We start from the raw sequence: 25,746 nt of genomic DNA, 5'->3' as shown, positions 1-25,746 counted from the left end.
ATAGGCAGCTTTAGGAGAGACCTATACGAACACCAGGCCAATAAAAAGGAAACATCACTGATATAATGTCACAAAATCACACAACAGGTGATTGTCATGAGCACAATGACCCTGTAAAAAAAAAAAAAAAAAAGACGGGAATGGAACAGTGAAGGAAACGCAACAACAGCAATATATTGTAAAAAAAATAAAAAAAACCTAACACAACATCTAAATAGAAAAAAGGATCATAAAACAACATCCGGACAAAATGAATGTAACTAAAGTAAAATTCCAATAAACATCATGTTTTGTTTAAGGTAACACCATGCACAGACTGTCTAGATCAGGGGTCTTCAACCCATGGCCCGTGGCCCGCGGAGCTGATCTCAGTGGCCCCCTGCCCGCCGGACCGCCACGCACAGGATTTTATTTTTAAAGTAAAAGAAAACGCTGCCGAGGGAGGCAGCATAATGGAGTCCCCCCGGGTGCCGCCTACCCGATTTTTATTGGCTGCAGGCAGGGCAGAGGAGTGGATCCAGCGCGGCTGAGGGAGGAAGAGGCACGTCTGGTGGGAGCTGGGGAGTTGGGACCCAGCAAAGCTGCGGGAGGAGGAGACGCAGCTGGCGGGAGCAGGGGACCCGGCGCCGGAACTGCAGGAGGAGGAGGCACAGCTGGCGGAGGAGACCCGGCGAAACTGCAGGAGGAGGCATGGATGGTGGAAGCAGGTGACCCGGCAAAGCTGCAGGATGAGGAGGTACAGCAGGCGGGAGCAGGGGACCTGGCAAAGCTGCAGGCATTACTGGGGGCATTGTGTGTGGGGCATTGTGTGTGAGGGGCACTGCTGGGGCATTGTGTGTGAGGGGCACTGCTGGGGCATTGTGTGTGAGGGGCACTGCTGGGGCATTGTGTGTGAGGGGCACTGCTGGGGCATTGTGTGAGGGGCACTGCTGGGGCATTGTGTGAGGGCACTGCTGGGGCATCATATGTATAAGCAGGAGTACTGCTGGCATTATGTTCTGTGGCATAATGGGCATCAGTGTGGTGCATAATGTGCAATGGGCATCATTTTGTGTGGATTAATGGGTAATGGGCTTAACGGTGTGCGGCATATTGTGTAATGGGCATTACGGTGTATGACATAATGTACAACAGGTATTACGGTGTGTGGCATAATGTCTAATGGACACTATGGTGTGATGCACAATGTGTAATGGGCATTACGGATAAATAGTGTAACAGTGTATATTGATTTAAGTAGCCTTTCATTGTTTGGGTTTGATCTGTGAGGCATACTAGTTCACTGTGTGGGCCATCATGTTTATATGTCACTGTGCAGCCTTCAGTCAACTTAAGCATGTGAGGACAAAGACCATTCCTGCGGTAACCAATGTCTGGTCATGCAGGTTGCAAAAGAGGTGTCAGGTAATTGTTTTCCTGCTAGTTCACACTCTTTATAATTAGACCACGCCCCCTTATAATTAGGCCACACCCCTTTTTTAGGAGTGCGCCTACGCTGCGTGCAATTTATTCAATCTCAAATTATATTTGGGGGGGGGGCCACATATTTTACTGTTTGCACTGGAACCCAAATTGGCTGCTGATAACTATTGGGGTATGTGTGTGTGTGTGGTGGGTTATGTGCTGAGTATGGCCGGCTGTGCCAACTATCTATGAAGGACTGTGCTAACGTTATAGGGGAGCTGTGATTCTATGGGGCTGTCTGAAATACCGCAGTAGAGTTTAGTGGCCCTCGCACTTCACTGGATTTTTTTAGGTGGCCCATGCTGTCTTAAAGGTTGAAGACCCCTGGTCTAGATAATGAAAATGCTACCACAGCCAGATCTGTATTTCACAAGAAAGGTACAGTCCAAACTGTGCAAGAAGCCTCACAGCAGAGAGCGACACCTCAGACAGGAAAGAGGAACTGTACGGGTTTGGAAAGGTGCAGGGTGCTAGAATAAACTCTACATATCGTCTGCGTATCGTAAATGTCACCGATACAGCTTCTGAGTAAAGGCAAGTTTTCCCACTACACTCACCCAAGTTGCCGCAATGACATTTCCTGGCAAACATTTTACCCAAAGAAGCAGCCAATTCCCAGCTCCAGATGCATCTAGTCCAGAAGACCTGACCGATATTTCATGCAATTCTCTAACAAGGTGAATGCTGGTCATTAGCACAAATAGGTCATCGGGGGAACAGACACTGAACCAATGAGATAAACAGAGGGGTTTTGAAGCAGTAAGCTGCAAACGGGATCCTGGTGTATAACAGGAGATCCGCTTCCTAATTTCACTTTTGCTTTATAACTGCCAAACATAATGAATGTAATACTTTGATACTACAGACAGGTTCTATACCCATCTAACGCTCACTTAAGGTCCTCTGTCTGCCATGATCCCATCTCCGCTATGTTTCAGCTTGCACATGAAAATTCCTAACATGTTAGATGCCAACTTGTGGATATTAATGTCACTTAAATAGAGATAATGAATGTTCCAATCACCATGGCAACGCAAACATGTAAAAAGGGTTTACAAACAGGAAACTATTCTGGGAATGAGGTCTGTATACAGCACATAGAACCTCTCGCTTTAATCATTCAAGCAGTTATTTATGGCAATTTTATGTCACAAAGTCTTGGGAGGATAAAAGTGTCTCCCTCATCCCCGGCTAAGGCGCATTGTTCGGTACAGCCAGTAATGCATCAATCTGTAGCATTAAATACACTTAAAGGAAAAAGCTTTTCATCGAACGTACTGCCAAACAAATACATCCTTGCGGGGTGGCACATAATTGTGTAAGTACATAGGGAACATAAGGAATGCTATAGATGTACTAATGTTATTCCATCATGGTTAACAATAGGAACAGCAAGATAAAAATTGGTATACTAATTATCCTGCTTGTAGGTATTTGTCATTCAGGCCAGTATCCATGTTGTATTCATTCTGTACCCAAGCTAAATTTAGGGAAATCCCAATCCAATTAGATCTTGGGGGTGCTCACAGCAGCACAGAGTGTTTTCGTGGATGCGGGGGCTGGTCTTGTGGCCTTAAATTATCCAGAAAAAGGCATACAGTGACAGGGGCAGGAGGCCCTACACATATTGACAAGGAGCAGGGTAGCCGGTGAGGCGTCTGGAAGGCCTTCGCCGAACCCAACTTCCACATGAACCCAACTTCCACATTGGCGGGTCAGAGGCGGTGTAAATGGGTCACGCTGTGTCCCTTTACACGGGACTTCTAGAACACGGCTAGGACCTGGGTAGAGGGCGGTGCAAACGGGTACGCTGGGTCATCCAATCCGGCTCCCGTTTACATGAATGGGGGACGTCCAACCTGTGGACCACAGCGTCCGCAGTTTGGACGGGGGGCACACACAGCCTCCGCTGCTATCTGCTATACTCTGCAGACAGCAGCGGCAGCAGCAGAGAAGGTGAATGGATGCCTGTGTGCGGCATCCATTCACCCCGTGGACGACGGCTGGGGGGAGTGCACGGGGGCAGCCCAGCAGCTTACCTTGGGTGCCGGGCTGCAGCGGTCCCGGCGGGGATGACCGCAATCCCGGTGCTTGGAGATTATGTCATCTCCAAGCGCCACCTCCGTCTACACTGTGGGTGTAAATGGGGTAAATCCCGGATCAGACCTGGCTTGGATCCTTGTTCCAAATACCGGGTCGGATCCGGGATTTTTGGTGCAAAAGGGGTAATGCAGACTTTTGGATGGCCTGTACATCCTTCCCACCAGGGTCACTCTCTGTTCCCTTTACCATCTAAAAACCTGAAAGCCTTAGCCTGCACTTGTGAGATCCAACAAGGGCAAAACAGTCTGCAGCTGAGAGAGCACTATCAGCACTATCTCCAGTCAAGCACTAGCTATCCCAGAAGCCTTTTTTCTCTTGATATGGCCAATTTACATATTGGGCCTAATTCAGGTTGACTTGCAAAATCAAAATCTCCATCTCTAATGGACAAAACCATGTGCACTGCAGGTGGGGCAGATGTAACCGGTGCAGAGAGTTGGATTTGGGGGGAGTTATTTTGTTTTTGTGCAGGGTAAATACTAACTGCTTTATTCTTACACTGCAATTTAGATATCAGTTTGAAGTCCACTACCAACCTAAATCTAACTCTCTTTGCACATGTTACATCTGCCCCACCTGCAGTACAGCATGGTTGTATCCATTAAAGGAGGAGGTTGCTTTTGCAATCCATGCTGAATCACCCCCACTGTTTTAACGTTGTGATTAAGACTCCAGGTCGTTTGAATAACCCCCATCAGATAATTACCATAGGCGATGTATGTAAAAGCAGTTACCCTCACTATATAGGCATCTGTCACTATGTATATATACTACACACGTCACTGCCAATGCCTGTAGCTCTGTGCTGGATAATAGAGAGGGATGATTAAGGTTAGGACTCAGAATCAATAAGAGTGTACATTTCAACAATTGCAAAGGACCAAAAACCCATCAGCGTAAAGGCAAAGCCCTATTACCGTCCTCTGCTTAATGGATGGGTGATGCAGTGCTTACCAGGAAAATCCCATTACTGCGAACACAGCAGATTGTGCCATTCCCATAACAACCAGGTACTCACCCCAGTCTATATAGGAGATGGGGAAGGGGAATTAGCAGAGAGAATAGAAGACTGAGGTTGTTACACAGAGGTATTTCTCTAGGACCATTTGCTACTTTGTGACCAATAACTGTAGTAACTCCAGATACAGTATCATTGCTACTGAACATAGGGGCTAACTCAGGTTGGATCGTATAAAATGATACAATCCGCAGTTTCACCGATGGTTGTGCAATGCACATGTGCAGAACGGGTCCTGTGAAAGCAGTGGAGAATAGTGAATGCCTCTGCCCAATTGACCATCAGAGGTTTTCAGGGGGAGGGACAAGGGTGGGGGTGGCGGGCGTTTCTGCATCACAATAGCAGGGTCAGAAGCATTGGAGAATCGCAACCATCGATGCTCTTAAACTGCAGGCAGGAGGTGGTATGCAAGCAGGGTGTGGTAGGCAGGAGGTGGTAGGCAGGCAGGAGGTGGTAGGCAGGCAGGAGGTGGTATGCAAGCAGGGTGTGGTAGGCAGGCAGGGTGTGGTAGGCAGGAGGAGGTAGGCAGGGGGTGTTAGGCAGGAGGTGGTAGGCAGGAGGAGGTAGGCAGGCAGGGGGTGCTAGGCAGGAGGAGGTAGGCAGGAGGAGGTAGGCAGGCAGGGGGTGTTAGGCAGGAGGAGGTAGGCAGGCAGGGGGTGGTAGGCAGGAGGAAGGAGGTAGGCAGGAGGAGGTAGGCAGGCATGGGGTGGTAGGCAGGCAGGAGGAGGTAGGCAGGCATGGGGTGGTAGGCAGGAGGAGGTAGGCAGGCATGGGGTGGTAGATAGGCACAGAGGGTGGAATGAATATAGCTGCTGACTGCACAGCCGAGGTGTGGGATGGTTAGGCTGCAAGAGGGGAGGTTAGGGGTAGGCACTATGGAGTCAATCAGGATTTGGCTTCAGGAGGGGAGGATAGGGTTAAGCACCAGGGGGAGGGAAGTTAGGTGTATGGACAATGGGGTAAGTCCTTTATTTTTGTAAAATGATTAAAGCATTACATGTATTTATTTTAAATAAATATACCAGTTATGTATATAGCGCACAATAGTTAAACATTCACATCAGTCCCTGCATCAGTGGAGCTTACAATTTATATCCCCTATCACACATACACGCGCACACACAGACATTGTAGGGGTAATTTTATTGCCATCCAATTAGCCTACCAGTATATTTTTGGGTTGTGGGAGGAAGTCTGAGTACCCGGAGGAAACCCATGCAAGCGCAGAGACTATAACTCCACACGGTTACCGCCATGGCGGGAATCAAACCCATGACCTCAGCGCTGTGCGGCAGTAATGCTAACCATTACACCATCCGTGTAACTTTTTGACCATGGTTGTAATGCTGCTGTAAAGTGTAATTGCTAGTGAGAAATGGCCAGACAGAAGATACAGAAGCACAATACTAACCAACGCCGCTGTGACAGCTACATACACGCCCCATAGAGTCACCATTGTAAGACTTTGCTTTCTTTAAATAAACTTCATGGCTGCAAAGTCTTATTGCTTTGTGCAAAGTAATTATACTGCCGCCATTAATCAATGAGATAAGCGGATGGCGGAAATGTCCGCAGCCTGAGGAAAATATACCGGTACTATATTTCTCTGCAAGTAAAATGTTACATCAAGCATGATAATATCAGTCAGCGGGACGGCCACTGCGATCACTTCTTCCAACTGGTTCACGGGGTTTACGTTAAGTTGAAATATTCATATATGAAGCACAGGGAGCACAGTCCAGACATGACACAGTCAGGGACACGGATATGACTATTGGTCTGGTCACGCAGGGACATCGTTGCACATTTCTGGCCGTTTACACAGTATGGCGGAACATCTGCTCAACATTTAGCAGTTTGACACTGATTTTCTGTCAACAATTACGATGTCAACATGCAGATTTCATTCCCCAACTGGCCCTAACCCCAATGACTACCCTAATACTAACTTTCACCCAAAATATTTGTCTATACACAGCCAAGGTATCTGGAGCAGATAAGACAGTGAGCAGCTGATGGGGACAGGTGTGTGATATGGTGGAAGGCTTGGGGGGCGCAATGGATAAGGAAGGGGCAAGGTTCAGTCAGGATGGTAGCAATCTGTATACCAGCACCGGCATCCGTACTGAACCTTGAAGCAGGTCAGGATGCCAGAATCCCATCAGCCGGCATTCCTATCAGAGGAACGTACTTTGCTATCCAAGTAAACAGAGTAAGATTATAATCATGTGCAGAGCGCAGCAAGGTGACACTGTGCTCATATACCGTGCCCACGGGGACACCTGTGGCATTCGTCACTGAAAAAATTTGAAAAACTCATGTCACCATGTGACCATCAACTGCGCTCCCATTGATCGAACACTGGCGTCTAACTTCTGTTGTGGTAGATCTAGACACGGTTAGTGTTCATTCTAGCACCCGTTATCTATGAAAACCCATGTAGTTCCTCTTCCCTGCCTGTGGTGTCGCTGTCTGCTGTAGTGCTTCTAGCACAGTGTAGTCTGTATATCAGCACTGATATGGAAACCAGTCCTGTGCTAGAAACACCACAGCAGACAGCGACACCCCAGGCAGGGAAGAGGAACTGCATGGGTTTTCAAAGATAGCGGATGCTACAATGAACACTACGCGGTCTAATATCTTTAGGCCTCTAACTAGACCCTTGATGGCTAACCTTGAAACTCCAGCTGTTGTTGAACTACACATCCCAGCATGCTCTGCATCAGATTTAGCATGGCCAAAATAGCAAGCAAAACTGAAGCAGAGCATGCTGGGATGTGTAGTTTTAAAACATCCGGAGTGTCAAGGTAAGCCATCAAGGCACTAGACAGTTCAACTAAGGTTTGTCAAGCATAACATAAGGATCTAGACAGCTTCGATTCGCTATACCATAACCGGCTGCAGGGGGTTGGGGGAAGGTAATGGTTCGGCATCTAGAAGGAGGTAGGCTATGGGGCGGAGGGATACGGTTTAGACAGCAGGGTACGGTGGTTATGTTTAGGCACTAGCAAGGTGGTTTGGGTCAGGCTGCATGGGGAAAACCGTTAACCTAGTAAATCTCAGAATGTCTCACTGTACAGTCAATCTACAGAGTTACAGACAGGAAATTAGTAAAACCTTTCTAAATGAACCACAAGCTTGATCCTCCTTATATGTGTATGGATGTCATAACAGTTAATTCCATGACATGCCTTGTGCCACGGTGAGGTCACCTGCTCCTAGTGAGCGGATTGTCTGAATGATGGTTCAGCAAACAAAATGGCTGCTTAGACTGAAAACAGGAGTGGGGGCTAGACGTTAAGGGCGCATCCCGCAAACCAGAGATACTGTATGTGAGAGTTCTAGCAGCAATCTGTACTAAATACTCTGTGCTTAATATCAGCACCTGTGGGCTGTATAATTACTTTTAAGGTGTTTCCACATCTGCAGTAAGAAGGTAAAGAGAAGTGTAATGCATACTGATGTATATAATTGGGAATGCTATAAAGTACTCTGTGTGAATACATTCATATTTTACCATATAATTTGTCAGCTTAGCTGACATTTTCAGATTTCTTACAGTGTTATCCCACTGATTACGTGCATGAATCTTCCCTGCGGGCGAGGGATATCTCCCACCAGGAATTAACACAGCAAATGTCCGCCCTATGGCTGCTCTCAGTATACAGAGCAGTGGAAGGCAGGTCTACAGCATATAATTAAGTGTGGTTGTGGTAAATGTGGACAGCACACATCTGCAACTGGGCCAAAGCCTTTTGTAGTGGGAGAAGAATACACACAGCAGAATGATAGGTAGAATATGTATGAAGGATATAATATGATCTCTGAAAGAGGCTTTCAGATATAAAAACAGGGTCAGCATGGATAGACGCTGCAACGGCGTAATAAAAACACAAACTGAAATGCAGCCAAAATTCACAGGTCTGAGTTTCCAACACAATGGCCCTTATTCAGATCTGATCGCAGTACAAATTTGTTTGGAAAATGGGCAAAACCATGTGCACTGCAGGTGGGGCAGATCTAACATGTGCAGAGAGAGTTAAATTTGGGTGGCGTGTGTTGAAACTGAAATCTAAATTGCAGTGTAAAAATAATGCAGCCAGTATTTACCCTGCACAGAAACAAAATAACTCACACAAATCTAACTATCTCTGCACATTTTACATGCCCCACCTGCAGTGCACATGGTTTTGCCCATTTGCCAAACAAATTTGTACTGCGGTAAGATCTGAATAAAGGCCAATATGTGAATGTTTTTCTCTGCTGAGCATTTAAAATAAAATTATGCTAAAGACTAAAGGGCCCTACACACATAGCTATGCTAGGTCGGGCTGTGCTGCGCCGCTATCGCATAGCACACAGAGCTGACAGCCCACACACAGAGCGAGCTGTCAGCTCTGTGTGCTAAGCGAGCAGACAGTGCCAGTGTTCTCCGGTGGGAGAACCCTGCCGATGCCGAGATTGATGGACACTGTCCATCAATCTCGGCCAGCGATAAAGACGCGCGGGGACGCGCACTGCTGCCGATATAGCCCCCACACATACACCGATGTGAGGGCATTTGCTAAGCGACTTTGCCAAACTAAGGAAATCGCTTAGAAAATGCCTTAATATCGGCATGTGTGTAGGCCGTATAAGGGGGGTATACAATTTCAGTCAGAACTACAGTCATGTTGAAAAGACGGCAGTTTCCGACAAGTCTAGGTCAGAAGGGGTTCCGATCTATTCAATCCTAGCTGTCGTAATCCAGGTGGACTGGCGGAATAGCTGCCAATCCACCTGCTTTTGTCAGAAACAAGGTCAAATCTGATTACCGACCATCTCAATCCAACTTTTTAAAAGTCAGATTGAGGCAGGGAGGATGGCACTGGGTGAGAATCAGCAGTTCACCCGGCGGCGTCCTCCCATCCGCTAGCCTCCTGCATCACACACCCATCCCGCTGCCGGGCTGGGTGAGAGCAGCCTCCTTCTGGCCACATACCGCCGCCTTCTGGCCACATACCGCCACCTTCTGCCGACACGCTCACCCGGTCCCGGCACCGGTCAGATAAGCATCAATCAGTGGCCAAATCCGACATTCAGATTCGGGCGCTGCATTGAATAGGTAGTGTCGGATCCATTCCGACAAAAGAATGTAGGAATGAATCCGACACTGATTGAATATACCCCTAAGGGTATTCAAATATCTTTCGCCTGGTTTGTTTCTCCAGGCAAAAAAAGGGCAATGATTCGCCCATCAGTATTCAATCACAGTCGTTATCGCTCCTTTTTGTGTAGTTTTCCGCCCATGCCGTTTCATTTTTTTGGGGGGTGTCGAATCGGCATGGGCGAACACGGCCAGGAATTCACCGAAACATCAGAATTCGCTGCAAGTTCGTCAGTTCCTGATTTTTCATCCAGAAAAAAAAACAGCGTGGAGATTGAATACGGTGAATCTAATTTGGAGGGAAAATTGGGAACAGAATGCATAGCCCCCTAAAGAAAAACAACCCACCCCTTCCCAAACTGGACATGTGCACTCTTTAACAACAAAACTGCCCTCTAGACCTGAAGCTGTGAAAACGCTGAGCGATAGGTCGGCCTGAATCGACAGATCAGGCAACCAATGGCTCAATTCAGTGCATAACAGACAGCACGATCACGGTGCTATCGACATTGTCAGATTTACTGTGCTGCACCTCAAACCTGACGATAGCGTCAGGGACCTGTATTATGCGAATGAAGAACATGATCGCTCCAGCTTTCATTAACATCACTTCAGTGTTTACGGGCGTTACGGGCTGAAGGGGATTAGCTCCAGTGTGTACAGGCGTTATGGGCTGATGGTGATTCGCTCTAGTGTGTACAGGCTGATGGTGATTCGCTCCAGTGTGTACGGACGTTACGGACTAACGGGGGTTTGCTCCAGTGTGTACGGGCGTTACGGACTAACAGGGGTTTGCTCCAGTGTGTACGGGCATTTACGGACTAACGGGGGTTTGCTCCAGTGTGTAAGGGCATTTACGGACTAACGGGGGTTTGCTCCAGTGTGTACGGGCATTATGGACTAACGGGGGTTTGCTCCAGTGTGTACGGGCGCTACGGACTAACAGGGATATGCTCCAGTGTGTACGGGCATTACAGACTAATGGGGATTCACTCCAGTGTGTACGGGCATTACAGACTAATGGGGATTCACTCCAGTGTGTACGGGCATTACAGACTAATGGGGATTTGCTCCAGTGTGTACGGGCGTTACGGACTAACGGGGATATGCTCCAGTGTGTACGGGCATTACAGACTAATGGGGATTCACTCCAGTGTGTACGGGCATTACAGACTAATGGGGATTTGCTCCAGTGTGTACGGGCGTTACGGACTAACGGGGATTCGCTCCAGTGTGTACGGCATTACAGACTAATGGGGATTCGCTTCAGTGTGTACGGGCATTACAGACTAATGGGGATTTGCTCCAGTGTGTACGGGCGTTACGGACTAACGGGGATTCGCTCCAGTGTGTACGGGCATTACAGACTAATGGGGATTCGCTCCAGTGTATACCCAGTCCGTGGGTGTAAAAAAGCACAGAATAGGGTGCGAGCTTGTGAGACTTGTAGTGCTTCAGCTGTCAGAGAGAGACTTTTTTTTCACAGTAAAAAACAGAACTTTAACGCAGGCGTGACAATGCCTGCTTGGAGCGGGCGTTACGGACTAACAGGGATTTGCTCCAGTGTGTACGGGCGTTATGGGCTGATGGTGATTCGCTCTAGTGTGTACGGGCATTACAGGCTGATGGTGATTCGCTCCAGTGTGTACGGGCATTATGGACTAACGGGGATTTGCTCCAGTGTGTACGGGCGTTACGGACTAACAGGGATTTGCTCCAGTGTGTACGGGCGCTACGGACTAACGGGGATATGCTCCAGTGTGTACGGGCATTACAGACTAATGGGGATTCACTCCAGTGTGTACGGGCATTACAGACTAATGGGGATTCGCTCCAGTGTGTACCCAGTCCGTTGGTGTAAAAAAGCACAGAATAGGGTGCAAGCTTGTGAGACTTGTAGTGCTTCAGCTGTCAGAGAGAGACTTTTTTTTCACAGTAAAAAACAGAACTTTAACGCAGGCGTGACAATGCCTGCTTGGAGCGGGCGGCTGTTGTGATGTCAGCACCTGCCCCAAAATCGTCGGATAGCTGAATGAAAGTCACACCGCAGGGCGATGTTTATCTGTTCACTAGGCTGTGATTACATGCAGCCTAGCCAACAGGTTTGAATAAGGCCCTATTTTTTTAGAAAGGCAGAACTCAGTGATCAAGTCCTTTCTGGACGTTCATCAGATAATGAATGGTCCTTATATACTGTCACTGCATTTGGGCGATGACACCATTCATGACACAGACACACACAGGTTGGTAACTATAAAGGTGGCACCATAATGATAACATATTGGCTGTAGGAGACAGATGGGCAGCACAACAATATTTTGTTAGCAATTGTTTGTCAGAATGTGTGTGCGGGGTAAAGAGTCCTGGTGAAATTACATTAGGAGGACTGATACGCGCCAGACATTGATTTGTTTTTCTCCCCTCATCCACTTTACAGGGGAACTTGGTGGGTGAAGGAGAACTTCATCATTTGCAGCAATAAAGTGAAGGCGGTGCGTAATAACACACACAATCTATCACCCGGGATGACCTTAGCGGTGTTCTGCTCATACTTGTCAAGGTTCAGATTAAAACAAGAGAAAGCCGACATCCGCACAGGAATTGTTTCTTAGAAGTCGCTCGCTTTCATAACAACTTCAGGGCAACAACAAGAAAATATAATTCAATCCTTCTAGCTGAAATTCTGTGCAGCGAGGCGGAAACGTCTGACGATCAGCCGCCACTTTCCCCCTGCCTGGGAACCCCGAGGAGGATTGCAAAAGGTCCCTCAGTTTCTGACGGTCCCCTTTACTATGGACTTCAAAATGTTCGTACCAAATATTTAAAAGCAAAGTTAAAAACTAAGATATTATTGAATGCTCCAATGCATATTAATTAAGGAACCTCTGAAAGGACCACCACAATGCTGTAATAGTGGGCGTGTCCACGTCTCAGTGGGCGTGTCCAAACACTACTCTTCCTAGTCCTTCTCTTAGGATTATGGTAATAAATATAGTAGGCTTGATCAGCGAGCACTCAGATCGGCACGCCGTACATGGAAAGACACAATGTTTTGTGCGATTAAGCTCACTTACCAAAATCAGCAAAGACGGACTGCCCGATGATCTTAGCGTCTTTAGGCTTTGTGTGGATGAAGGTGACATCTGAGAAGTTGCCGCCCTTTAACAAAACAAAATAAACAAGATTAGTGTTGAGGAAGAAAAGTAAATCTTGGACATGACCCCTAATGCCCCGTACACATTAAGCGATATTACCAACAATATCACTTATTTTGGCCCTTATGAGCGACATTGTTTGTAATATCTTCCAGTGTGTACGCTGAATAACGATAACTAAGCACCCTCCCTGATTCTGACCCTCCTGCAATGTATATGCGTACACAGCGATGGGAAACGGCAAGGGGCCGACATCGGTAAGTTCATAATCACTTTCCAATGCCAGCCATAGTGTTTGTGTGTGCGTGTGCGGGGGGAAGGTTTTTCGATAATCAGTTGCCAAGAAACTTTGCGCAGTAGCGGTCAGGTCTGATTAACCCCCATTGGACAATCATACACCGGTATATGCACAGCGGGATAATGGGTACCTCCACAAGGAACACTAATACATCTATATAGTACAATGGATTAAAAGGCACAAATTGTAACACACAGCAACCAAATAAAGTTGGTCTGAGTCTACGTTGTCTGAGTTGGCCAGTAGAGGTATTACTGGTGATGCAGAAATAACAGATTGAATATTCCACAGGTTTTACATAACGTTTCATGATGAATCATCATCATTTAGTAAATGTAGTGCAATTAGTGGAACCATAATTACCTATATGCTCACCTTGAGCAAACACTTAAGTTCCATGGAAACAAAAATGATATGTGCATTTTTATATCACTATGCTGGGCTATAAAAGGAGAAACCTGGTAATTACAATTCTCAATGGTCTGTTTCACCAGGCAGCCAGTAAAGATTTAGGTATCTGCACAGTGTTATGTGACTACCATGGAAACCACTGTCATATGATTCTACATCGGGGGGTCGCGGGAGCGAGGCAGCTTTGCAGGAGGGTAGCCCTTCTTTCCGGGACCCTCCCGGCCATTCCGGGAGGGTAGGCAACCCTGATAGAGATATATATATATATATATATATATATATATATATATATATATATATATATATATATATATATATATATACATACATACATATATATATATATATATACATACATACATATATATATACATACATACATACATACATACACACACACACACACACACACACACACACAGTATGTCTGTCTATATTCACATACATGCAGTGCATCTGAAAAGTATTTACAGCACTTCACTGTAGAATTTTGAGGGAAAAAATTAATTTATTCCATTTTGGAATAAGGCTGTAACATAACAAAATGTGGATAAAATGAAGTGCTGTGAAAACTTTCCGGATGTACTGTACAAGGCTAACTACTCCTCACGCGAAGTACCGTCAGTAACCACTTGAGGCCACTAGATGGACCAAATTAATCCTTAACAGAAAGTGAAAGCAAAATAATCGGTTTCAATCTTGCTGGTTAGAGATATATTTATATATATATATATAGATTGATACACACACACACACACACACACACACATATATATATATATATATATATATATATATATATATATATATATATATATATATATATATAAAAATATAGATAAATATAGATATCGAGGTTTAATTCAGGATAAGAAGCTAGTTCTATAATAATGTTCCAAGCGGGTAAAACGTCTCTTTTCTGTGTTCACAATCGATCTCACATTTTCCAGTTTCCATCTTTCAGCGATGTCTCTGAGATGTCTTGCAGGGCTGTCTGGCGAGAGGAGCACTACACTGATGTGCGATTTACCCATCTAGCAGCCTCACAAGTGTTATATAATCAGGCTCACTTGAGTTTCCCACAACTGAATGTGTTTCTGGTTACCTAGGCCTGATTAATGTCCGTGCAATCAGGAGAACTCTCCGCAGGGAAACATGTTTCAAGGGGCTATGATTTGTTTGGGAGATGGAGTGGGTCTTAAAAAAAAATATGAAAATGCAGAAGCACGTAAAAAAAATCCAGAGCGTCCTGGCTCTGAGGAAAAAAAAAAAGAGTCCTGCGGAAACGCTTTATCTTCATATACCAGCATGCTGGCAAGTGGAGAACCAGCACTCCCTCTGACAGCTGACTGCACAGCGGGGCCCCTGTTAACATGAACATTAGGGCAGACTAATTGCACTATTTGTCAGTCACAGGAACCAACACAAGAAGAATGGAGGCTGACAGTTTACCATTTCTTCCTGATGTCCCAGGCGAGGATCAAAGTGGCCTTAAAAGACTTATTTAATAGCACAGCGCAAATATATTCAGAAGTCATATTAAATGTCCTCCTTTTGGGCTCGATTCAGATCCTCACGCTAGGCAATGTATATACGCTGCAATTATTACACTCATACTCGGTTTCTTACCTGGTTTTCCCAGATCTCGAACTGAACGTCCTTGTTATCTGCCACAGTGGTCAGAAACAAATCTAGAGTAAAAAAGAAAAAGGTTTCTGGAAATGAATCATTGACCCAACATAAAACAAAACATATCATGTATGATTATGGCACATTTGTAAACAGAAACGCCAACAGTGGCACGGATTGGTCCCTGGCGGACAGGTAAGTCACCTGTGTCTGCCTTCTGGGACGTGTACAGTTAATCCCGGTGACACAGAAGCCGGGTTGTCAGGACATGCTGGGTACACACCAGGACGACTAGGGCCCGATCCCCTCAATCCAGATCCAATTCCGACCAATTGGATGTAGATTGTGTGGTGATCGGGCCCTTTTCTGTCCTGGCGTGGACCGATACCGATCCGATGCGCGGTCCAGCGGGTCGGTCGGTCGTCATCGAGATCCCACCTGCTGCAGGTAGGATCTGAATGACGACCATACAGCCGGGTGCAGGTCGCCATCGGATCGGACCCGCTCACGGTGCACATCGTGAGCGGGTCGTGCCCCCCCGCGTCACCGTGAGCGGGTCGGACGAGACACTGATGACCCGCTCACCATTTCCACCTTGCTGGGTTTTTACAACAAGGTTGATATGCCATTTGCAGCAGCCAAAATAGCGTGGCTCGCGGCTTAATGCAGCGGGTGCCCTGCATTAGCCGCGGACTTCGCTGTCCTGTGACAGTGAGGATTCCCTTGGAACATTGAATAGGGTAAGCGGCCGACTCGGGGGGTTAAATGGCGAGGATGGCCAAAAACAAAAGACCATCACTGCCAACACCCCCCATCGCCGACGGCATTGAATACTGCTCTAAGTGTACCGATGTTTCGGGCACACTATTTTATTCTCCCACCATGCCGTATTGGATGGTAGGGCATGAAATACAGATCGGTTAGAAACACTATATTTTGGAAAAAACCTCACTGTTGACCTTACCCATGTCGACCTATTTCAGGTGTCGACCCAATGCATGGCAACCTTAAAACGGGTTGACCTAATGACCCACCTATTACATTCATGTTTTATACCGTGAATCCATCATTTGGATGACCTGTCCCGGTTATGTTCTGTCGGATGGACAGGAGCTGTATTTATGCTTTTCTACAAGCTGCTGGACTACAACTCCCATGATACCTTCTGCCCAGAGTACAGCAGAAGCAGCCTTTGGGTTTAATTATCCTGCAATCAGTAGGACTAGAGGCCTTCCATAGAACTGTCAGCGACATATCATCCATTGCTCGCATGAAGGAGCAGGAGAGATTCTGTAATTCCATTGTGCTCCTCTGTCTCTGTATAACTCCCACCAGAGATCACTGAGCAGGAGTGTATAGGTTCACGGAGAGAGGATGATATACATGGATACAGTGATCTTATAATAGAACAACCTGGGACATCATAAGGATAAGCAGCTAGTGACACTGAATTTATTATTCAATGGGAAACCTTGCTGCCAGACATAGTGTACAATAAGCAGAACAATAGCAATGTATTCCGGCGTCGCTGTGGAACGGAGGCAGTGGTTTTGTGGCCAAGTCCAATATCCACAATATGCTGTCACAAGGCTTCAGATTTGTCATTGGCTCCTGGTGACCGGTCCCAACCACATCATGACTCTGTCCATTAAGAATGACAGGTGCCCTTTAACACTTGAGTGACCATGCAGCTCCATAGTAATAAAGAGACTCTCTGGAGTGGGTATGGTCATGTAATTTGGGGAGGTGCCAGCACAACATTGGAGTTGTGTCCCTTCCAAGCCCTAACTGCGACATGTAGTAATTGGGCCACCTTAGTAACCGCTTCAGGGCCAGATGTACAGTATCAAGCGTGAGTGATAAACAAACAGCCAATCGGGACCTAACTGCAGTGCTATACGCTGGGTTTGAAAAAAAATGACAGGTAGGAGCTGATTGGATGACTGTTTATCACTCTCCACTTAATCACTTTTTTGAAGCTTGATACATCTGGCCCACAGTGTCCTGTCCCCTGATGCAACTGTCTTTATATAACCATGTACTTGTCCTAAATTGCCTTGTACCTGAATTCATTCTTTTTTTTTTTTTTTTGCTCATTTATGTATTGTTTGGCGCTGCAGAACCCTTGTGGCACCATACCAAAAATTCTAATACTACTACAACATGTGGAATTGTACAGTAGGATGGATAAACATTCATACTAACCAATTAACAGTAAGGTCTGAAAGTATATATCACTAACAGGGATAATAAGCAAATCTCAGAGAGTGGTAAAGTACCAATCAAACAACTTTTGCTATTTTACAGGTGGTGCTACTGTATATAAATGACAGAAACATATTAGTTGCTACAAACAACTTCTTTACTTTACTTTTATTCGTGACTTGATAAATTTATCCCTTGAGAGTTGTATCAAATCTTAGTGATGGATAAATTAGAGCACAGGTCCTCAACTCGGTCCTCAGGACCAGGCACAGTGCATGTTTTGTACTCTGTGGATCTCTTAAAATGTGCCAATGAGAAATGAATGCACCTGCGCACCAGCCAGGTGACCCGGAAAACGTGAACTGTGTGGGGTCATGAGGACAGAGTTTGAGAACCCCTGAAGTAGAGCGCTAAAAGTACCAACCAATTAACTCCCGTTATCTTTTCTTTCAAATACATCCGGTAATTTGACATTTAGAAGCGGTTTGGTTAGTACTATACCTCTCCCCATGGTTTGGTACATCTCCCCCCTTATTATTGGAAAGGGCTCTTTGAAGCAGGAGCCAGTAACTGCAGATGACAAGAGTCCGCTGATCTCTGCCACTGCGTTCAATACATCATTGTGGACGTTTCACTTAGCACAAGGAGAGGTTAACCGCGTTACCCCCTGACATTTGGAAATGCCAGTCGCTGGTGCATCTGTGCGCGAGACCCGGCAGCGAATGGATGAGGGCTCCTATCATTTACAGTTACACACGTGACGGGGATTATAATGGCTATTAATCAAACCGTTCTACTGTAAAAGGACTTGCCAATAAAGGAAGGTTTTGTTTAAAACATCAGTGGAATTGAAAGCCTAATTAAAACAGGAACTAAATTAATTAAAACAAGGTGCAGCCGAACAATAAAAGCCATTCCAAGAGATGCTTTTACCATTACATTAACATAATGACAACATAATAGCAATTTTACTTAACATACATAATGTAAATGAAAGTTCTTTATATAAAAAAAAAAAAAAAGATAACCAGTCTGATTTGAATTTTAATACCACTTTAATCCTCTGGAATAGGAGGAAGCGAAGATCGGGTTTAAGTAAATGGTTTTGAGACACTTCATAAAGCATAGAGAATATTAATAGAACTCATTGCGTTCTCCGGTTCCAGCATTTCTTTAATATCGTGAGATTAAAAGGAGCTTTGCACCTTCTGATCATTTTAAATGTACCTACTTCTACATTGGTTCCGACATATGTTTTATTTTTTTGCGTTGCTCAATATTATTTCTGTGCTTTTCAGCAAAACTTTAGCATCATCTGCCAGAATTTTTGTTTTACTGCCCTGGAATACGGCGAAATATAAAAAGATGTGCATATGAGAGGGAGACTAGAAAACAGCTGGTCACGACCCAGACAACGGAAAGGACTGTGTCGGATGATAGAACTACTTGGCTGAAAGCACAGACTGAATGCAATTAGCTAAGATAGCAGAATATAATGTTATAGTTACAATTAAGGACTGAGCTATGCGTCTCCATGGAGACGCATACTGTAGCTCAGCCAATCACGCTCTCAGCCTCTGTAGCACTCGGACAGCGCTACAGAGGCTGTTAGAAGCGACGGAGACAGCCGCTTCTCCCCGCTGCCTGTCAGTGCGGGGGGAGCCGGCTGTGAAGCAGCCAGACCAGCGCTGGATCCAGGAATGGTAAGTATGCTGGTGTAAAATTGAGGTGTGTGTGTAATAAACTTGTACTTCTCTGTGTGTGTGTTTTTTATAAACATTCTTTTTACAGGTGGACTACAAGTCCCAGCGGGCCCATTAATGCCCCGAATGCTGGGACTTGTGGTTCTCCAAGTCCCAGCATGCGGGGGAGGTCTGCTGGCACTTGTAGTTCGCCGGTAAAAAGCAATGTAATGATATGTATGATGGATTTAACCCTATCAGGCCGGCGTCCACTGGCCACGGACGCCGGTGACAGCCCCGGGCTTCAGCCCTGGACGGGTGAAGCCTGGGGGGGGGGGACCCCTTTATTGGGGGGGTCCCCACTCCTCCAGGTACCCCGTCCAAGGCTGACCAGCCACGGTGCTCATGTTTTGGCCGGGGGACCTTGTATAAAAAGTGTCCCCCGGCTGTGGCATGACACCGCGGGCTGTTGGAGCCCGGTGCTGGTTTCAAAATACGGGGGACCCCCAGATTTTTTGTCCCCCGTATTTTTGGAACCAGGACCGGTCCAAGAGTCCGGGGCTGGTTTCAGAAATACGGGGGACCCCTATGCTTTTTGTCCCCCCGTATTTTTGGAACCAGGGGGTGAATTTATGAAGCTTGGAGAAGTGTTATCTATCCCCATAAAGAACGTTATGAGCAAGGTGATAATGGTTCAGCCAATCAGCTACAATATGTAAATTGACAGGTAAGAGCTGATTGGCTGAACCATTATCACCTTGCTCATAACGTTCTTTATGGGGATAGATAACACTTCTCCAAGCTTCATAAATTCACCCCCAGGTCCGGCTCAATGAGCCCGGGGCTGGTTATGCTTAGGAGGGGGGACCCCACGCTGTTTTTTTTTTTCCTTTTTTTTTTTGGAACAAAATCGCATTTATGAAAATGCGCACATTTTCATGACTGAAAATGCGCACATTTTCATGACTAAAAATCGCGGCAAATCGCGGCAAATCGCATTTTTTGCCGCTAATTCGCATCTCATTACATATGCGAATTCGCGGCAAAAAATGCGATTTTTAAAGGTGCGATTTGGTGCGATTTTTTTTTAGTCTAAAAATCGCACCCTATTACATTTCGCCCCAGGTTGGTCGACGTGGGATATTCGGTGTGATTCTTTAACACCGCACCTCGACCCAGGTTGACACGTGACCAACCCGGATCTGACCCGGGTTCTTTGTGTAATGTGAAAAGGGTATACTGTTTTCCAGGCACATATCCAAACTTGGAAAGGTGCAAAGAATTTAGTAGGGCCGCTGTCATATAATCTGGCGCTATTAAGGCACTTCTTATGCATCAGGTCACACTTTTCATCGGACAACCACAAAAAGGGGTATTTATTTAAAAAATCTTTATTTTACAGCATCCAATGAAATTCTTTTTAGCATATCTGTGACCCCAACTCTTAAGGTGGCCAGACAGTAGTATGATCTAGGCTCTTATCAGATTCCGTCAGAGGGATCGGATTAAACAGTGGCAAATTGCACGTGTTTTTTATCTCCAATTCTGACCCTATGTGCGGTCCCGTGTGTATCGGATCAGAAGGGCTGCACTAATTACCTGGGCCCAGATCTGTTGGAGGGGGCCCGTTACCTGGCAGCTGCAGTGTGGCAAGGGAGGTGCTTAAAGTTTCTCCTGTATTTTATATTAAGGGTGCATGGCCACGCCTCCTGCAATTAGTCCCCGCTCCTTGAATAGTACCTGGACCCAGCCATTCGCTCTACTGTCCTGAATATATCTCAGCATTAGGGCAAATTGCAGTTTATGGATCAGTGATAAATAATTTCCATTACAAATCCCCACAGAGGAACAATACGTTTCTTACAGGCGGCCCCAGCGAGCTGCAGAGAAAGTGCAGCTGTTCTGCGATGGATGTCACACTAAATAAGACACTATTGGTATTGAACAGAGCGGAGACACACAATTACAGTACATCACACATGAACTAGAAGTGCTGATGTCTAGGCTTTATTACGGGGTGTAGAACTGCTGATGTCTGCATGAACGTGCTCCAGAGAATTGGATGTGATGACTGATATATGGTTGCTGTACACAGGCCTCCTCTGTATACAGGAGTACAATATTTACCCCCATAATTCATTAGACTTTGCTGAAGCTCCTCCTACTTCATTAGGATATCCTCCAATGGGAATCTTTTACAGCTTAAGAGCATAGCTGAAGATACTGTGACATCACTGGCCCAGCCCCTCGCCAACGGCCAGTCACTTGCTGCTCTGTTAGAGAAGCCCCTCCTTCCTAACACGGCGGACTTCTGCAGGGGTGTGACAGGATCCGATGGGTATAGTTACATGCCAGCATGTGTATTATACAGCTTAGTAATACACACGCTTTCACTACATGATAATAAATAGTTACTTTACGGATGTTGTTCATTAGGTCATGTGTCTAGACCCTGAAAGGTAAAAATGGAAAAAAGGACGACATGAAACAATTGACATGAAGTTTCAAAAATTTTTGCGGTGTAAACTTTTATCTTGTTGTGGATGGTAAAAAATCAAAATCTGAAAAAAAAAAAAATTATGAACAACTCATGTCTATATCAAGTCAACTATGATCATGTTGACCTTTTCACATGTCGACGATTAGTGGCCAGCCTTTTAACTGATGACCAAAAGTCCAGATACCTAACTTTGGTTCCGGTTTATAGGTCGACAATGTTTACATCGACAGTCATTAGGTCAAAACGATAAGTTGACACATGAAAATGTGGGCATGAGTTTTTCATGATTTTTTTTTTTTTACCCTGACTTGTTCTTATTTCTCGATCCATGTCGGCATATAGGGAGACTATAATAGTGTGCCAAGCGTAGCATTGTAAGTGTACACAGTACACTAATTTGGGGGGCCATGGTGACCTTTAGCTTTTGTCGTCCTTTAATCAATGTCGACCTACTGCCTGCCGACCTTTATCATGGGATACAGATATTAGGACGACCAATGAAGCGACAGGCCTCGACAACTGAAATAGGTCAACACAAGCATTAGGTCAACAACGGGAAGGTCTACATGAGTTTCTCACATGGAGCCGACACATGCAGACAGATGGTATTTCATGCCCTACCATCCACTACAGTATGGAGGCAGCACAGAATAGTGTGAAGGGGATGCGGTACACTTAGACAGTGTCTATGTCGACTGTGTTGACAATAAAAAAACACATGAAAACTCATGTCGACATTTTGACTGTCGACATTCCCATTGTCAATCTTCCGACCTTAGTCCATGTTGACCTATTTCAGTTGGGAAAACCAGAGCAAAACAAGTTAAAAAAAAAAAACCCCATGTAATGAAATGTCTGGCTGCCTCAGACAATCCGGATGAGTTATGTCACTCTCCAGGGCTCCTGACTATCTTCTATCACAGCGAGAGTAGACAGTGAGATTGGGCCGACGACGGGGAAGTTATTATAGAGGACACTTGCCCCGGTCATTCCAATTTCATAAAGAAATATTCTCTGAGACTGCAGAGTCAACGCGAGGTGAAGGAACGGCTCAGCCTGGGAGCCGGGGCGTGAAAGAATGAATGTGTTTTATCCACTGCACAGAGTCTTTTACAGGAATCGGCACCAAGGTCACAGACGTACATGGCAGATTATATTTTTCGCGTGAAATTCCTCAGCCGCCTCAACCAAATGAAGGCCGCAAAAAAAGAGAGAGAGAGGACACACAGGCGGCAGATTCGTCCTTTAGAAGCGGGATACTGGCTAGGAACATAGCCGTGTGCTTTACGGACTATCCATGCAGCAAACGTTCTAATGAAATGTATTTAAAATACAAATCACAATATCTAATTTGAAGAGAATAATAGATATCCTGGCGGTGCCCTCGGAGACACACAACTGCTAACGAGGCGACAGCTGGCACACTTATCAGGCGCACCGCGCAGAGAAAACGAGCGCCGATGATTTCAGTTTGTTATTGCACTGAAAGGAAAAGGCATAAAATATGGAAAGTTTTGATCTTTTCACTTTAATCTGAAGCTCCAGCTGGCAAAACATAACACAATGAGAGCGGCTTCCACGCTAAGGCAAGGCGGTACGTTTTCCCAGCTGCTGTTCAAGAAGTAAAAGTCGACAAGTTATACATTGTACTGTACTGAACTGAAGCAGCCATTGCAGAGTGAATGAATATTAAGGCCTATCCAGCAGGGGCATCAATGGTGGTACTAGTTAAAAGCCTAACAAAATGAAGGCATCTGCAATGTACTTTCACTTTGGGATGGGACAGCTTTTAGTCCACACTCTCCAGCCCCCCCCCCCCCCCCCCTCCAGTTCCTATCTGCTCCTACATCCAATTTCTGTCTTCAAAGCTCCCTCTCTCCTTATATAGCAAGTTTGAAAAGGATCAATGTACCTGCAAAAATTGGATCACTTTCTATTAGGACATCTTTTAGCACACAAAGGAGTAATTTTGTCTGTCAAGTGGCCTTTAGTGGTCAATTGCGGTACTCCATCTCATAGAGGTGAGGAGTAGTTAGCCTTTTATATATAGAGATGAGGTGTTTAATGACTTACACAGAGGTGTCTGCATATACCTATCCTCAATACACCTTACAGTGCAAAACACCTAGTGCGCAATGCATAGAACCAAAAGGTGTAGCTGCAGCCATGTATGGACATTTGTGCGCAAATTTGCGCCATCTGCAGTACTGTGATATTTAATATCACAACGCGATCAAGACGGCACCTATTCTTATTTATATGGTGCTGGAATGGTTCGGTAGTGCTGTAAATACCAGGGGGAGGGAGGGCCCTGCTTGTATGAGCTTTCCATCTAGAGGAATTAATATGGAGGCAGATTCTGAGATGGGTGCATATGCAGATGCTCTTTCCTCTAGAAGTCATTAGCATGCGGGGTGCAATAGTTCTGCTTAAAAATAACAGCTCATCGCCGCCACACAGATCAGTTCTGCGCTAATTACTGGTGTAGTGAGGTGGTCCTTAGGGGATACGGTCAATGGGTCTACAGCAAGTTGGTCCATAATTTTAGGTCGACACAAGCATTAGGTCGACAGTCAAAAGGTAGACATGGGGTTTTTCAGTGTTTTTGGAGCCGGCATGTGCCGACAGGCGGTATTTCATGCCCTACCATCCACTAGGGCATGGTGGGAGAATAAAATAGTGTGCCTGAAGCATAGCGAGTGAAGCGAGGGGATACGGAGCACTGGAAACTGTGTCCATGTTGACGGTGTCGACATTCGGGCCAAAAAACTGTGAAAAACCCCATGTGGACCTTCTGACAGTCGACCTAATGCTTGTGTCGACCTAATGACCTGTGGACCTAGACCCATGTCGACCAACTTGCTGTAGAACAAACGATCCCAACCAATCCTTATGATTCCATGTCAATGCATTCACGGGATCAGTGTGCTTAAGTCCAATTTAATGCATATGCCGTTACCTCTCTTTGGTGTATACGTAGTATTCTGAAATACGCAAGGGCCGTCCGCATACCTATTTGCGACCATCTCAGAATCAGCCCCCGATACACAAAGGCATTCATGAAGGCGGCTGTACAGCTCTCTACAACCCATACACGGTTATGTTTAGTTTCCAGTTACCCAGATAAGAGAGCATCTATTTCCCAAACCCAATATTAACTGGATGGAGCGGTAACACAGAACGCGGCTGGAAGGCATTGCGACAAGACAAAGACGCTCAAGGACTGCTGCTGCACAGTGTCTTATGGAAATCGATGCACAATGCCGCAGCTGAAGAATAAATGGTCTCACTTTCACATGGGGAATTATTCTGACTTATCAGAGGACTAGATAGGATATCCGCCAACAGCGCAGTAATAGAATTTCTGGAAGTGTGGAGGTAAAAGTCCAGTGATACGCAGACACTAAGCCACAGATGGGAACAGAGACTGGAATCCATATCCACAGACTGACAGCAGGATCGTCATCTGGTGACTAACCTGTGGCTGGGGGTCCAGGTCTGACCCAGATACTATGGGAAGATGGAATTCAATTCAAGGTGATGCGCGGTACTGGTTCAGTAACTGACCTCATTTTCAGACTACAGAGATAATCAGATGAAAGTAGTAATCTCATGAAAGAGTATTGGTTTAATTATTAAAGCGAAATTACTGTGCCAGGCTATGTGCGGAATACTATTAAGGACTGATCATTATGCAGTTTGTGATACCATGGCTAACAGTCAGATGATGTAGTGAGCAAAGGCTTTGTAATGCCCACTTTGAGCTTCGCCTGCCCTTCGCCTCTTCCTTAACATGACCTGTGACTGTCTATTGCAGCCATATTTGTTGCAAATTTAATTTTGAAAGGAACCTGTGAATATTCATTCATGCTCAACCCTTTGGCCCGTATTCAATGCAGCCGGTGAGGGGGTTAAACGGCGGGATTCTCACTGTTTAACCCCCTCGCCGGCTGCTCACAGTGTTCAACATTCCGGGAGAATCCTCGCTGTCACAGGACGGCGAGTAATCCCCCAAACAGCGAGACTCTCGGCTAATGCAGGGAGCCCACTGTATTTAGCCGCGAGTCTCGCTGTTTCTGCGGCCACGTGCGCGAATTCCCCTTCGCTCCAAAAATGGGGCAAGGGGGAATAGGCA

The 25,746-nt window shown here is 45.8% G+C and overlaps 1 protein-coding gene across 1 annotated transcript in view; it reads right to left on the bottom strand.

The window, feature by feature from the left end:
* The window catches only part of ITFG1 (integrin alpha FG-GAP repeat containing 1), a 159,760-nt gene that overhangs the window by 95,452 nt on the left and 38,562 nt on the right, over nucleotides 1-25,746 (bottom strand). The window contains exons 7-8 of the mRNA XM_083164991.1: nucleotides 15,225-15,286; nucleotides 12,806-12,890 (exon numbers count right to left, since the gene is read on the bottom strand). Of these exons, the coding sequence (XP_083021117.1) occupies nucleotides 12,806-12,890; nucleotides 15,225-15,286 (147 nt within the window). The remainder of the gene's footprint in view (nucleotides 1-12,805; nucleotides 12,891-15,224; nucleotides 15,287-25,746) is intronic.

Source organism: Crinia signifera, chromosome 11 (genome assembly GCF_055691185.1).
Source record: "Crinia signifera chromosome 11, ASM5569118v1, whole genome shotgun sequence".
Classification (NCBI taxonomy): domain Eukaryota; kingdom Metazoa; phylum Chordata; class Amphibia; order Anura; family Myobatrachidae; genus Crinia; species Crinia signifera.
Note: the sequence above shows the minus strand (reverse complement) of the source record. Positions and strands in the feature narration are given on the sequence as shown.